Raw genomic sequence first — 15,048 nt, 5'->3', positions numbered from 1 at the left:
TAATCAAATGTGTTGAATATTCTGTAGTCTTTATGACACAAAGATCCAACCCATTGCCCATTTTCTCATGATTAATGGGTGTCTTTTGTAATTTTGTGGATTTTTGTTTGTTTGTTTGTCTTTTTTTTGTTTATATTGTTTAGTTTTAGTTTTTTTAACTTTAAAATATTCATTTATGTTACCAGTGCTAATCACTTGACTATTTGTTGGTAAACTTTCTCTCCATAAAATTACTCAAGAGTAGTTGTAAATATACCAGGAAAATTAGATTAATAATTAAGATGCAAACATAACTAAATTGTCTATTTTGTCAGTAGGTCCCTCAGATTGTGTCAAGTATAATTATTTTTATAATGCAATACGTTGTTGTAAATTGTTAAATGTGAACATCTATAAGGTACAAAACCTGCACAGATATACAGAGGCTTTAAAGTCTAGCAAATACATGCATGCAATATAAATATTTGAAATAACTTGAAGGTGGCAAATATGATGGTTTTAATACACCTTATTTCAAACCACAATGTCCTGCCAGTTGCTTGACTCTGTGTGCTATTGTTTTGATCATGGCTTGAAATACAAGGGAATCAACATCTAACCTATAATGTTTACAAATGTCAAACATTGTTTTACTGTTTGATTGTTTCCATCCACATTTAAGGGTTATGACTATCCCATAAAATGCACTATGGTGGAAGAGCCACCAGCCACCAGCCAACAGCCATTTGGCCCTTATTCGTAATGGCTGTTTAATATAATTATTGTTTGTGTTTTTAATGGACAAAATCTCAGATTGAGGGGCTTAGGAATGTTGTTTGACTTGCAGCAGGTGAATAAAATTGAGGGCATTGTTTGCAGTTGTCAGTCTTGATGTGACTGAAATCATAAGCAAAAACAAATCACTCACTTAAAGGGAAAACGCACATACTTAATCCAAAGGGTAGACTACAGACGCAATAATACAACACAGTCAGTGATTGATTGAATGAATACAAGCATTACTTAAACCATTATTATATTACAGAATAATTATGACAAATGCATTTGATTTGCTTTCTGTAAGAAATTATTTAAAATGCTGAACTTGATGTAAAATACATTTAAGGTGACACCGTTCAACATTGGATTAAAATAAACTATATTCTCATTGTCTAGTAAAAGGACTGTGGACAAGGGATCTTAAATCAGGCATTTTAAAATGGATAAATCAGTAGTAAAACTCATGTGGTTATACTCATGTTTATTCCGATATAGAATGCCTTTCTTATCAGCTTCTGGCATACCGGACAGAAAAGATGTCTCATGTCCCAGTGTAACTGCTGAGTTGCTGCTTATGTAGGTCACAATGTCCTGCCAGGCAGTCAGGTAGCATTGCCCTACATGGTAGTTAAGTAATCTAGTCTCTGTCCAAATGTTCTGCCAACCAGGAAAATAAGTCTTACCTAACAGAAATATTAGCAGATAATTATAATAATAATAGATTTTACCAAGTTAGCTAGATGCCTACTGTGGCAGAATTGTACGACTTTATGTGTGAATGATGTGAGTCTACTGAACTGTATTTCCCATTAACTGTGTTGTATGTGGGATTAGCATTTGAACAGCCTGTGAGCCCAACACACTCACATAACGGAGATACACACGGTGTGTAAGTGTGGCATGCCATTAGTATAAATGTCCTATTGTTTCTTTGCTCTATGACTAATAATCTCTCCCAATCCCCCCACTCTCTTTTTGCTCTCTAATGAGCTGTGGTCTGTTATCAGTCATTACAGGAAGCCTGATTATCCGACTGGCATTCTGCACACGCTTACAGAGAACTTCCTGAAGGTGACCTTTTCACGTCGCCATAGAAACCGCCTCTCTCTGCTCTGAGATGCTCAGCTAGTACACAGAGTGAGAGAGTAGGAGAGAGAGAGAAAGAGAGAGAGATAACAGAACATCTTCTTCCAAACAAAAGTATATTAGTATGCTGCAATATGATAGCACAGCCACAAGTTTAAAAAATAAATAAAAAAAAGATTACTTTGTTAACCAATAACATATATTTGAACTCATCTGATACAAAACATAGGACGCTCTAGCTGCCATTTCTTGCACTTCATTGCATCTAATTCACCTTAAAGTAGGATTGTAAAGATCCATTATCTCCTCTGGCCAGAAGGCACTTCTCACAAACACCATTATTGTTTGAGCTAATGTAAACACATCCTTAATCTTAAGTATATATGTATATGCCTCCAGGAGTGCCATACAACAAGATTTAAGTGACCAGTGGCTTAATAACATAAAATAAATATTAACTCGAATTAGACCTGTCTAGACCATTAATTTAATCATAAAGTGTCTTCTTCTTGTCCTTCCTCTTTAAATACTCTCAAATCCATTGTGAAACATGTTTTCCACTGTATGAGTGTATGTTGTGTCTGTGCATTACTTTTTGTGATTGAACACATAGATGCATGTGTCTGCAATTGGCAGTTAAGTTAGTGCTATGGAAAGTATTCTTGGGTGTTGAAACCACTCCAGAAACAGTAATACACAAGCTTAACAGTTTCTCTTAACAGTTTGTTACTGTAAGGAGCCCCTCTGGTATCATGGTAAAAAAATAAAAATTAAATTGTGGCCACAATATAGCTATAACGTGCGCACGAAATACTAATTCGTGGCCACGAAATAGGTATAACGTGCGCACGAAATACTAATTAATAATGTTAATATCATTCCTGGACAGCTGGGTAAGCAAATCGAGCGCACCTTCTCTAGAACCTGCAATAGCCTACGTCCGGACCAAATTCTGTTCACAGTTTCAGCTTGAAATCATCTTAAAAAGTGCCTTTTTCCCTGATCATCTCCTTTGAAAGTATAGCATCATGTGTGTCAGACTCTCAGCTGAGGGAATACATAGGTTATATGAACCGCAGCGTTTAATGATGCCACCGGACGAAGCCGTGCAGTTACAGTAGCGCTCACTGTATGTATCACGTTGCCAAGGGAACCTATAGCCTATCAGTGATCAGAATCTAGTTTGTATTGATTTGCAGGTTGTTGTTGCTCTGACTGAACTACTGAATGTGTCTGTAGTGTTCTCTGGACATTTGTCCTTCAATAAAACGATTTTAAAAGATTAAAAGTTCACTATATTATTGATCAGTCTGACAAAATGTGCTATAATTCCTTTAAACCATTATGTTAACACTTTGATAATGTTTTTATGCTTGGTCCTGATTTGCTGAAGTCCGTTTTACACTGCTATATTACAGCTAATAGAACCCTGATTAGAAAATTGCGCAATCGTTTATTACGACAGATAATATCTGATCAATAAAAATCATTCCACTTTGATTTGCCAACGACTAAAGTGATTTCATAGAACAGTGTCAGAGCTTGAGCATAATGTTTGCATAAATCAGCTGCATCGAGTTTAAAGTTTCAGAGCTCTACAATGTGCAGCTGTCACCAGAAATACGGAAGGCATTGAGAGTGCACCGAGCACCCAGGAATGATATTAATATTAATATTATTATTTATTATTTCGTTATACCTATTTCGTGGCCACGAATTAGTATTTCGTGTGCACGTTATAGCCTACTTATTTCGTGGCCAAAAATTAGTATCTCGTGGCCACGAATTAGTATTTCGTGCGCACGTTATAGCCTACTTATTTCGTGGCCAAAAATTAGTATCTCGTGGCCACGAATTAGTATTTCGTGCGCACGTTATAGCTATATTGTGGCCACAATTTATTTTTATTATTTTTTTTACCATGATACCAGAGGGCTCCGTAGTACTGACTCTGAGTGAAAGAATGATGAAGGCAACTTTGAATTCGAGTACTTTGACTTTGAGCAGCAGTCTCATTCTCATTACTTATTGAATGGGGATTTCGTATTTGAGTCGTGATGTTGCTTTTTTCATTGGGTCATACCTTCCTCAGGAGGAGCACTGAGGCAGTGACTCCACGGTGTACGTCACTGACAATGCTAAAAATAGACTGTGCTGGAATGTGACTGGAATTCTGGAAAATGTTTGTGTGTGTGTGTGTGTGTGTGGGGGGGGGGGGGGGGGGGGGGGTGGTCACATTACTCTGTACCTGTTGTGGATTTCGAAGTGTATGACTCAGATGTGTTTCTTCCACCCTCACTTTGTTTCCCCTCTGGCTTTGTTCACTATCTTCATTTGTGAATCTGTGACTGCATTACATCGCACTGAGCCACGCTTTAAGCGCAATTTATTTTGAGCTACCAACTGCGTCATTTAAGGCTGTCTGGTATTTACTTACATCAGTTAGTTAAAATGGCACTGATACTTGCTGTAATAGCTCTGAAAAGGTGACATTATGACATAACATATCACTGCAAACAGGGGACAACATTCAGGGGACTATAGCGAGGTTTGCAGGGACCTTTTTTAAGGTCAACATCCATGATCCTTTTTTCATTTAAGTACACTTCAGCATAAATAATCTGTAAATAATGTGATGAAGTCTTACACGTTGTGTAGGCTTGTACCTGTCCCTGGACTTATTTCCACTGACACTGACGTTGTCACCTCCCCTGAGAAACAGTAATTGTTTTTGCTCTCTGTTACTGTGGAAACATGTCAACATATGTATAAGTATATATATTTATATTTATCCGTTCAAACAGTCATGCATTAATTCATCTATGTCGTCACCACTGTTTAATCTTGAATGAACGTCTTTCTGTTTAGCTTCCAACCATCCTCCCTGGTTATTTATATTCGTCATTGAATCATATATTGTCATGGATGTGACGCATGCGCAATAGACAGCGTGCAAATCTGAATCATCGATAGAAAAAAAGATAGAGTGAGGCAGTGAGAGAGAGGGAGACAGAGAAGGAGAGAGAGAGGTGACTGTAGAGTGATGGGACCCGGCTGAGGGAAGAGCAGCGAGCGATCACTCTCCGAGCTGGTAATGACAGGTAAAATGCGATTTTATTTATTTTCAAAAATATCTCTGACATTAAGGCAGCTCATTTTCACTGTTGCCTTTGCAAATAATTACCGGGAATCTGTTTTTCCTGCATATATTCTTTCAACGGCATCATCTGTGCACAGAATATCATCTTGCACATCTGGAAGTCGAGTTCATCTGGGAAAAATGGTCAAAAATGTTTGCACTAAACTTATTCTTGTTACATTTACCCAATTACCTGATTGTCGTTGATTTCAATGTTCATTTATAAGCATTTTGGGCGTTGGTATCCAAATCAAATGAAATAAAACTTAATCCAAATGCTTGTAGCCTACCAGCTAGTTACGTTTCTACAAATATTAAATTTTTTCCTCTTTTTTGCATGTCAGTCGACCGGATTTGTCAAAAAGACGCAAAGTCCATCATTCTAAGTTTAATTGTTGTGTGTCTATTTACGTCTCATGGGGGGCTGGGCTGGACGAATAGATGAGGTCTGTTCTGACTGGCGTCACCTATTACGTCTGTGTGTTTTCCTGCTGTGATGAGGGCTGGATGGTAATAATGGCGTTCAGCACCATGGCCAGCTCCCGGTTAAACGGTTGAAAGGACATATTTATTGGTTGGATCACTAAACCATTTGGTCATTTTTATCTTGATTTTGATGATGATTGTATTCATGTATTATCATCATCATCATCATTATAATTGTTTAAAAAGGAGGTCGAGATTTGTTTGTTTGATTTGGATGGTTTAGTTTTATTTTAGTTACAGATTATTTTATATGATGTGGATAAGGAAAAACGTCATAATACGATAGCAAACACCAGTATGAGAAAGGACACCAGAGTTATACCATATACTGTATCTTTGAGATGTTAACCTAATCGGAATTTTACATTTGCAATACCACAGTTTGTTTCGGACGTATTACAGCATATGCACTCCAATTCCTGCTATTCTGAAAATAGTCGAAAATGACTTCCAGCAGTTTGTTTGACTGGATCTCTCTTTCTTTATGTTTGGACGTTTTACTGGTTCATATAATGTCATGGGAAATAGTTAGCCTAATAATTTGATCATGACACAAATGTGCTGTTGTTTCAAACGCGGTATGGTAATGCAAAAATAATAACAATAACCATATACAACATTTTGAAATTACTTAAAAACCATTACATATGTTTCCCACTCAAGGTTAGGGTTTGGGTGGAAAGAATCAGATATGGTAAAGCCTCTTTGGACTCTTGTTATCTAAATAGTTAATAATAAACAGTCTCTCATATTTTCCATATTTGCATTTTCCATTATTTGGCTGGATGATGAATAATTAAACTTCCTAAATATATGCAGATATGGGTACAGAGAAGCTTACAACGCATCTGGGCAGAGCCAGATGTTCATGAGAGTCTTCAGCAGGTACAAATTAAGCAGTAATGTGATTAACACAGGGTAGCAGGGAACAGTGTGCCTCATGTTAATGGAGCATTTCACTCACAAGTATTATGTAATCTGACTGTGACCCTGGCATATCCCATAATACACTGCGTGAATCCATGCTTTGTAATTTACAGAAATGACAGATAATATACTTTTCAACCCTCTCTACACATTTACAATTTTTGCATTTCCAACCACATGTCAGAAGGAAGACCATGAGATGAGATTGAATCTTCTGAAATAGTTTATGAGTTGTCCTTGTGTGAAGATTTTGTTTGACTGATGTTTTGAAGGTTGAACATAAATATGATGCTCAAGTTATAAGTATAGTCAGATAATATAGTTGTGGTTGTGGAATAGAATTATAACATGTTACAGCTATTCTGAAACTTGTATTTTTTTACTCAGAAACTGATAACATTTGTTCAAACTAATGAAATAGGAAAATCCAGGATCATAAGAAATGTTCAGCTTTTAGTGATAAGCAAAAGAAAAGGCAGTTGGCAGCAATTTGCTTTGTATAAATTGATATTAGATCTTAAAATGTTGTGCCTTTCGACCACTTATGACTGTACAACTACATTTCATAAACACTGTAGGTTCTACTTCATACTCACTACAATACAGTGAAATGATCCCTGATTGGTTCATTCAAATGTGGTACATGATTGAAGCCTACACTTATTACCTTCAATATGTTTCATTTTATGCATAGATAGAAATACATTTTTGGAAGCATTTTCTTTTTTTTTTGGCTTCAAGAAGTAAAGAATATGATCAGTATAAAGTCATATTCTTATCTTATGTAAACTATGTGTTTTCCTTCTTTACTTACTGATTAGTTTAAACAGCACTACCTTTGTAGATCTATCTGATTTATATATCTACCCTGATAAATCAAAAAGCAAATTAAGCTTCTAGTTTCTTTAAGTTTTAATTTAGTGTAGATGCTCCAGTTAAAATTATTGCCTATTTGTTTAAGGCAGTTTTACCTTCTGTTTCTCATTTGTATCATGAGCATGATCTTTTGATGAGTGGTTCCATTACAATGTTGCACTTGAACAATAACATGTTATAAATGTGTTACTGGGATGTGTGTCTTGACTTTGTGTGTGTGTGTGTGTGTGTGTGTGTGTGTGTGTGTGTGTGTGTGTGTGTGTGTGTGTGTGTGTGTTTTGTTTTTTTACTGATTTTGGCATTTACAAGAAAAACTAACCAAAACTGGAATCAGTTTTTTTATTCCCACTTTCCCACTTTTCCCAGTCTAATTTAGTTGTGGTGCAACAGAAACCAGAAAAAGCAGTTGAGATGCAGTGCAAGCTGACAACAACTTGAAACATTGCTATGTGTTTGTATAGAGGCACTGAGTCATGAAATGCCTCTGGATCCCAAACAGATTCGGAAGGAATTACAAGTGTGTGTAACCTAATATTTCACAAAGCAGATCTTCTTTTTCTTTTTATGTGCATTTTCTTTTAGAATGCAAGAGTTACATTCATAGCAACATAATAAAGAATGTTTAGGAGGTATATGTGTACTGTATATGATGAAAATGATGGATACTGATAATGAGCTTTATATGAAACATTTTAGACCTGTGAAATACATGGGTTTGTGTAAGTGAGTTTCAACTCCTCATAACTGATCTATTAGATTTAGATATCATGTAGAATCTTATGAACATTGTGAGATGTAGTTCTTCATTTGTAAAAAATAAATAGATAAATAAAAAAGTTATTATTGTTGTCCAGTAAGGGGTACTCCTCCCAAACCTTTCCTATATCCTTAAGTTGTGTCTTCCATGAAAGCTTTGAATCATAATACAAAATATATTACTTCACATGTTCAAATAAGTGTGTTACACAGGTTGTTAATACTGCGACTTTTGTATGAAACACAATAAAAAAAGACAAGCACACTAATTCTGTGCATCTCAGCACTCTGTATTCAGCTGACACAATATTGAATCTAAAGAGGACAGCCAATGTAATATTTCATGGCTTATTTCATAACAGTGCAGCAGGAGAATGCAGCATTAATCTCAATGTACTGAGGCATCCATGCCTTCAGTACAATGTTACATAACTTTCTAGCAGTGTGTGTGAGGGTACATGCTTGTGTGTATGAATGTTTAAATGGATGTATGTATGTGTTTGTACTTGTATACACATGGGTTAAAGCCAGAGAGACTTTGTCTGTAAATGCTGTGGGTGGTTTCTTAATGTAAGTGTGAAGTCATGCATTCATGCGTGTGTGTGTGTGTGTGTGTGTGTGTGTGTGTGTGTGTGTGTGTGTGTGTGTGTGTCTGTCTGTCTGTCTGTCTGTCTGTCTGTCTGTCTGTCTGTCTGTCTGTCTGTCTGTCTCTATGTGTATGTGTGCAGGTAGACAGATGTGAAGGATGACTTCTTGCTCAGAGATTTGTGGGTCGGAGTATGGTGAGCAAGCCCAAGCCAGCAAGAACTACCAGCAGTATGGAGTCCGCTCCTACCTACACCAGGTACAGCACAGACACAAACACACATACTATATTACACCTATTCACAAACAAGAGAGAGAGAGGGTATCGTGGAAATACCAACAATTCTCCCCTTTTACAAATCCTGCTTGAGTCTCATATCATAATCACACAACTGTTTCTTTATGAAAGGTCTCTTGTGGGTGTCAGTTTCCATGTTTGAATTGTTAAAATCTCTTTTATGTTATCCAGTTTTATGAGGAGTGCACAGCTTCTATCTGGGAACGTGATGAAGATTTTCAGATTCAGAGATCGCCTAGCAGGTGGAGCTCTTTACTCTGGAAGGTGAGATTACCTTTCGGCTTGCTCAGGCCATATCTTACCCTACTGCTATTTGTATAATCATAGTGCAAGTGAAGATGAAAAAACTGCAAGCAATATAATCTGTAATAAAAAGAGGACTTCGTTTTCCTTTTTTTCTTCAGGTCTGTCTCGCGTTTGGAGCCCTGATCTTGTTTGCAGGCCTCATTGTCATCATGGTGGGTTACGCTACTCCAGCCAGGATCGAAGCATTTGGCGAAGATGATCTACTTTTTGTTGACAGGTATAAGAACAATACAGTATATGAATGTAATATACTAAACAGCTATACCAAGGATTGAAAATTAACTGCTGTAATCTGAACTACATTTGTATTTATCTCAAGTCAGAACATTGCTTCTGAGACATGACATAAGAAAGTACAGTGTCTTAGTAGGTTTTACATACATGCACAAGTATAGATTGTAAATGTCAACCTTATCCTCTTTTTTGCTATTTATTTTATGCTCTGTAGTATTTGAAAATGATATTGTAGAAAGTCTTTTGAGTTTGAAGCAATTGTCCTCTTCTTTAACAGCCATGCTGTCAGTTTCAACAGCGCACTGGATGTTTGTAAGTTGACTGGTGCTGTGCTGTTCTGTGTGGGAGGCACCTCCATGGCCGTGGGTCTCCTGCTGTCTGCCTTTGCCAAAAGCTACTCCAAAGAGGAATTGTATCTGCAGCAGAAGTTTAAGGAGAGGTTGGCAGATCTGCATGCAACAGTTGGTAAGGTCTCATTTGATACCTTCCGAGACATTATGGCATGAATGTTGAATGTAAACTTGCCAAGGAGTAAGTTCAGCAAGTGCAAGGGTTATTTCTGTTTACTTTGAACAGTGTTCATTGTTCTGTATTAACTGAAATACTATTTTTGTCACAGGTACCCCCATAATGAGAGCACCAACCCCTGGGGAGGGAAAGGTGCCAGTCACACTCTCCAAAGTCCAGAGTATCCAGCCAGCGACCACAAAGTCGGAGACCTGACAGCAATCTAGTTGGAAGGGGATAAAGTGAAGAAGTGTGTGTGTGTGTGTGTTGACTGATGGGTGTGCAGACTGTGAGTGAGCGCTCTAACCAATGTGTGCATTTTCTCTTTTGAAAGGTCAGCTTACATGACTGATAGTATTGGTTCCTCATCTTGCTGTGCTTGCTGTGTTTGACATTAAAGCTTGACTTTAGGGTTATATACATGAAGAGCTAATATAGCTGGACAAAGTTTAAGGCTTTTGTTTGAACATCAGTTGTATGAGATTTACTGTAATCTGACAAAGCACATGCCAGTCTCGAGCCCTAACCCGAAAAAAAATCAATAGAACACAGCCGCTGAACAACATCAATGTCTTTTTTTTGTTTTGTTTTTTTTTTTGTAAAATTTTGTAAAAGAGGAGAGTGTTATTGCTGGAGGGTGCAGATGTAGCAGCAGATGCAATGTTGTTTGGCGGTATTGATGATTAGCCCCTATTCCCAGCAATGATCAAAAGAAGCACTGAACACAAACACAATTATCTCTGCCCAGTCTCTAAAATGACATAAGAGGATGGGTGTTTCTACGAACAGAATACTGTATGTCTGTGTGTGCATTTATGCAGCTCAGCTGTATGCATCCAAATACTGACAGTGAGAGCTGTCAATCACAGCTGCACAGTATACAGAAAATACACATGCTTTACCTTATGAAAGCTTCTTGTAAATACTGTTTACATGCAAGAACAAGCCATGTCTCAACCGATATTCTGTAAGAAATCTGCACATCATCAGAACAGATTAGACCAAACACAGATTAGAAGAGACCTAAAGGGTAGATTTCACACACTGACCTTTTCTTCTGTCTTCTTATGCCTCTCTGACCTTGTCTCCTTCAGTAAATATTCAGACAAGATCGATACATGAAACCGGACAGACTGATGAGCAGTATGTCGAATGAGACAGAGCATGCAGAACAGCATAGCCTGTCACTTGCAAAAACACTTAATAAGACATTACTTTCTAGATAACACAAATAAGGCATTCATCATACCTTCTATCTTTTAAAATTATTATTTTTTGCTTTCCTAAGCAATTCATTACTCATGCTCTTCTGTTCTTTGCCTCCCTCTCTCCTTTTGACAAATGCAGGCATGTACACATAGGTACACCCCTATCTATCAAAGCAAGCATATTGTCTTACATTCTAAATCAAAATGCTAAGTTGAGAAGCTGTCACACAGCTGCATCAAGAGAGGCTGACAACATGACAGATATGTTACATAACAGGAAAATGAAGACAACACATTCATCTCTCCAATTGAAACCACAATAGAGCTCCTTGTTTTCACTCTGTCAGGATCCAGAGATGTTTCAGATACAACAGCTGCCTTCCTTCACTAACACACAAAACTTGAAATTACTGAGACATATTCAGTATAAATGATGTAATACTGACAAAATGGTGAGATGTTGCATCATCAAAGCTATTTTTTCTATTTTTACTTGCATATCCACTTGCATTCTGTACCTGAAACAGTACATAAGGGTTTTTATTTGATTTATTTTACAGTAAATAAGCTTAACACTCTCACTTACCTGTAACTTACAAGCACAATAAGCTGTCAATAGTCATGTTTGACTCCTTTTCTTCAAATCTTTTTGTCTACATGAATATCTCTTTTAAATATTGTGACCATTCTGCTTATAAATTGTGACCATATTATATTGTTAATCTTTTGAATTAATTACACACAGAACAGCATATTTTTGTGCTTTACTTTGTTAGAACAATGTTACAGTGGTCTCTGTCAAAGTGCCATTAAGCAACATGCCTCCTACTGTGCATCATTGCTGCAGGTCCTTTCAAACAACTTCTCTTCAAATCCATGCATAAACAATGCATTATATTTTCTGTTTCAAAATGAACTGCTATACTGGCTACTGTACATACGCTTATGCAAGTTGACCTTTTAATACCCTTCCTACAACCTCCACTCTCCTCTTTATCTTTTTCATTTACTTTGACAGAAAATGTGCAGTTATTTTAACACACCTGGTCTCAGAAAAATGCATAGCTATAATTATGAAGAACAACATACTAATAATAAAGACCATTTTAAGAAACTTATCTCAACCACTTGTAAGCTGCAAAGCTACAGTACCAGAAGATGTTCAACAAGTTGTTATATACCAACCCTCCAGTGTGGTCAGAACGTTATTTGGTGATCAATAAATGTGACTTGTAGTTCCATGCTGTGAATTGTGAGTTTATTTTTATCCTTTAATTGACCAAACTGCTTTCTTACAATCCCAAATCTACATTGAGTCTGACCAACAACAACAACAACAACAACAAAAGTCTCCTGGGTTAAATGTTTTATTCCTGTGACTTTAACTTTTAAGTGTCTCATGATGTAACTGTGGAATCTCCAAGTAAAATAGAGAAAGTATAATATATACATAAATATTTAAAACAGTATAAAAGTATGTCTATTTTTTTTTAAAGAACACAATAAAACTGAAATATCTGCAGCTCAAAAAGTGTGAAAATGGTATTTGTAGTAGTATCTGTAATGGCAGAGCAACAGTAAATTAACATTTGCTTTCCGGTCAATATAATGTAAATGTAAAGGGCGTTTTCTGTTTTTAATCACACACTGTTTCTCTCTTACGTTGTGTATAAAAGCATAGGAAAAAGAGTAATTTTGATTACATATTCATTCATAAAAGATACCAAACTGTCAATGGTGTTCCAACACAAGCCCTCATTACACCATGGAGAAGGTCTTACTGTAATCAATCAGGGGAGTTATTTAGGTAAAGGAAGTGCAGAAGGGTGTCTGTGCTATTCAGGGCCTTATTAACACACAACCACATGCACACACCCACCCACACACCCACCCACTGAAAGGGTCCAGAATTGATGATAACTCCAGAAATAGCATCTTGAGGATCATCACCTCGACCAGTCAGGCTGTATGACTCATATACACACTCGCCCCCACCCCCTCTGCCTTTCTCTGTGTCTGCTGCTCTTTGGCTCTCTCTTCCTCCTTCACCCTCTCTCTCACCAATGTTCTCCTTCTCTCTTGGGATGGTGACTCACACACACATTGACTACATGCATCCCGATTTGAGCAGCTGCAGGGATGAGAGGGCGTTGAGGCCATCATAGACACTGGATTTGATCACATATCAGGCTACAGTTTCCTGCTTGTGGGTGGCAGTTTATAGTGGCTTTATGCAACCTTGTTCCATGGGAAATGAAGCAAAAATACAAAACAAGAATGAAAAGACTGTTGTTACAAGAGTGTCAGCCACAAAGGTCAAAGACCCATGTTAGTCTTTGAATCGTGGTTCCTTGAATACAGACTTGCAAGCCAAACATGTGATAGTTTGTAGAATTAATGTTATATGACGTACAGTAAGAGCTGAATTTCACAGTGAAGTTGCAAATCTCCATAGTACATCTGATTATTGTAGAACTCATAGTTGTTCAGTCATTATAACATTACTATGTACACAATCTCAGGCTGGGCATTAAGTTACTAGCTTGTGGAAAAACTGGCTAGAAAAGAATAAAGACATGACTTCTTCTGACAGAATAATGATGACATGGTCATTATGCTGTGATGCTGTTTCTAACATTTACTCACCTTTCGCTCCATGGTTCTGTTGGGCCAGCAACATGAGCACCATCACTATTTGTGTTTCAACTGGAACTGAAGCTGTTGAGATGTTTAGCGTTTGTTTGGGCCCGATAGCTGCCAGGTCCTTTACTTACCTACAATTTAAAGGTGTCATTCATAAATTGTATTTATATGTAATTTGAGAAACTCAAGAACTGTTTTTAATTAACATTTCAACTTTATGCAACTTGTAGTTTGCATGTTAAATATATGATTAAGTAATTTTGATACTTAAAGTACATTATTCTGATAATGCTCTGCATAATGATTTAACTGTAATGGGGTAGTAATTTTTCATCCGAAATTAAATGAAAAACAACTGAGTAGCAGTGAAAGTACAAGCTTTTGAAATAAAAAAAAAGTCACTTCACATAGATTTACCCAGTTTGACAAACACTGTCTATAGAAATTTACACTTTTCCGCTGCATCAAAAAGTTACCACATTTTCAGGATCATTTTTATTTGCATTTAATTTTTTTGGTAAATTTGATAGATTCATTTGATCACATAATCACAAGGATAGAGGAAGAGAAGAACAAAAATAACATAAATATTAATAATATAATATCATTTCTTTTCAGGGGGCTACATGACATTATTGAAGTATACAGCCATGCTAATGGCTCTTTAAGGCATAGCAGTGCTTTGAGCTAAATGCTAATATTAGCATGCTAACATGATCACATGTTGATCACATTCGACAAACATGTCTAATATTTATCACAATGACCATGAATGTCATTGGTTTAGCAGGTGTTTTCGTAATAAACAAAAATATTGAAAAAATTACAAGTTTGACCTAATGATAGTGCAAGAAGAGTCAGAGGAGCACCAGAGCTAAAAGGGTGCACATACATCTTGTAGATGTTGAGATATTTCACAAGATGAATGAAAATGTGTGACCTGCTAGTGCAACGGGATCACATAAGTCATTATCCTCAAAATATCGTGGATATCTTTACAAAAAAAATCATGGCAATCCATCCTGTACTTGATGAGATATAAAAGCAAAAAATGTTAACTTGCCAGTGACACTAGAGGGTAAGTCACGAGAACACCAAAGACACTGCTAGCATGGCGAAAAACAGACATAAAGGCTAAACAGCTTTACAAAGAAGACTTTCAAACCAGATATGTTATCATATAATTTAGCTGAACATTTAGACATATATGTTGAGAGTATTCTAGCTTATTGCACTTA

General features: G+C 36.7%; 1 protein-coding gene across 1 annotated transcript; it reads left to right on the top strand.

Annotated features, from left to right (window-relative positions):
* Positions 1-8,774: 8,774 nt before the first annotated feature.
* Positions 8,775-10,175, top strand: nrsn1 (neurensin 1). Its single transcript, XM_062423092.1, has 5 exons — positions 8,775-8,873; positions 9,084-9,176; positions 9,317-9,435; positions 9,730-9,917; positions 10,072-10,175. Exons 1-5 carry the CDS (start codon positions 8,775-8,777, stop codon positions 10,173-10,175), a joined length of 603 nt encoding a protein of 200 aa, XP_062279076.1.
* Positions 10,176-15,048: the final 4,873 nt, after the last annotated feature.

Source organism: Scomber scombrus, chromosome 7, assembly GCF_963691925.1.
Source record: "Scomber scombrus chromosome 7, fScoSco1.1, whole genome shotgun sequence".
In the NCBI taxonomy this organism is placed as follows: Eukaryota; Metazoa; Chordata; class Actinopteri; order Scombriformes; family Scombridae; genus Scomber; species Scomber scombrus.
This window is presented reverse-complemented; position numbering and strand designations above follow the sequence as displayed.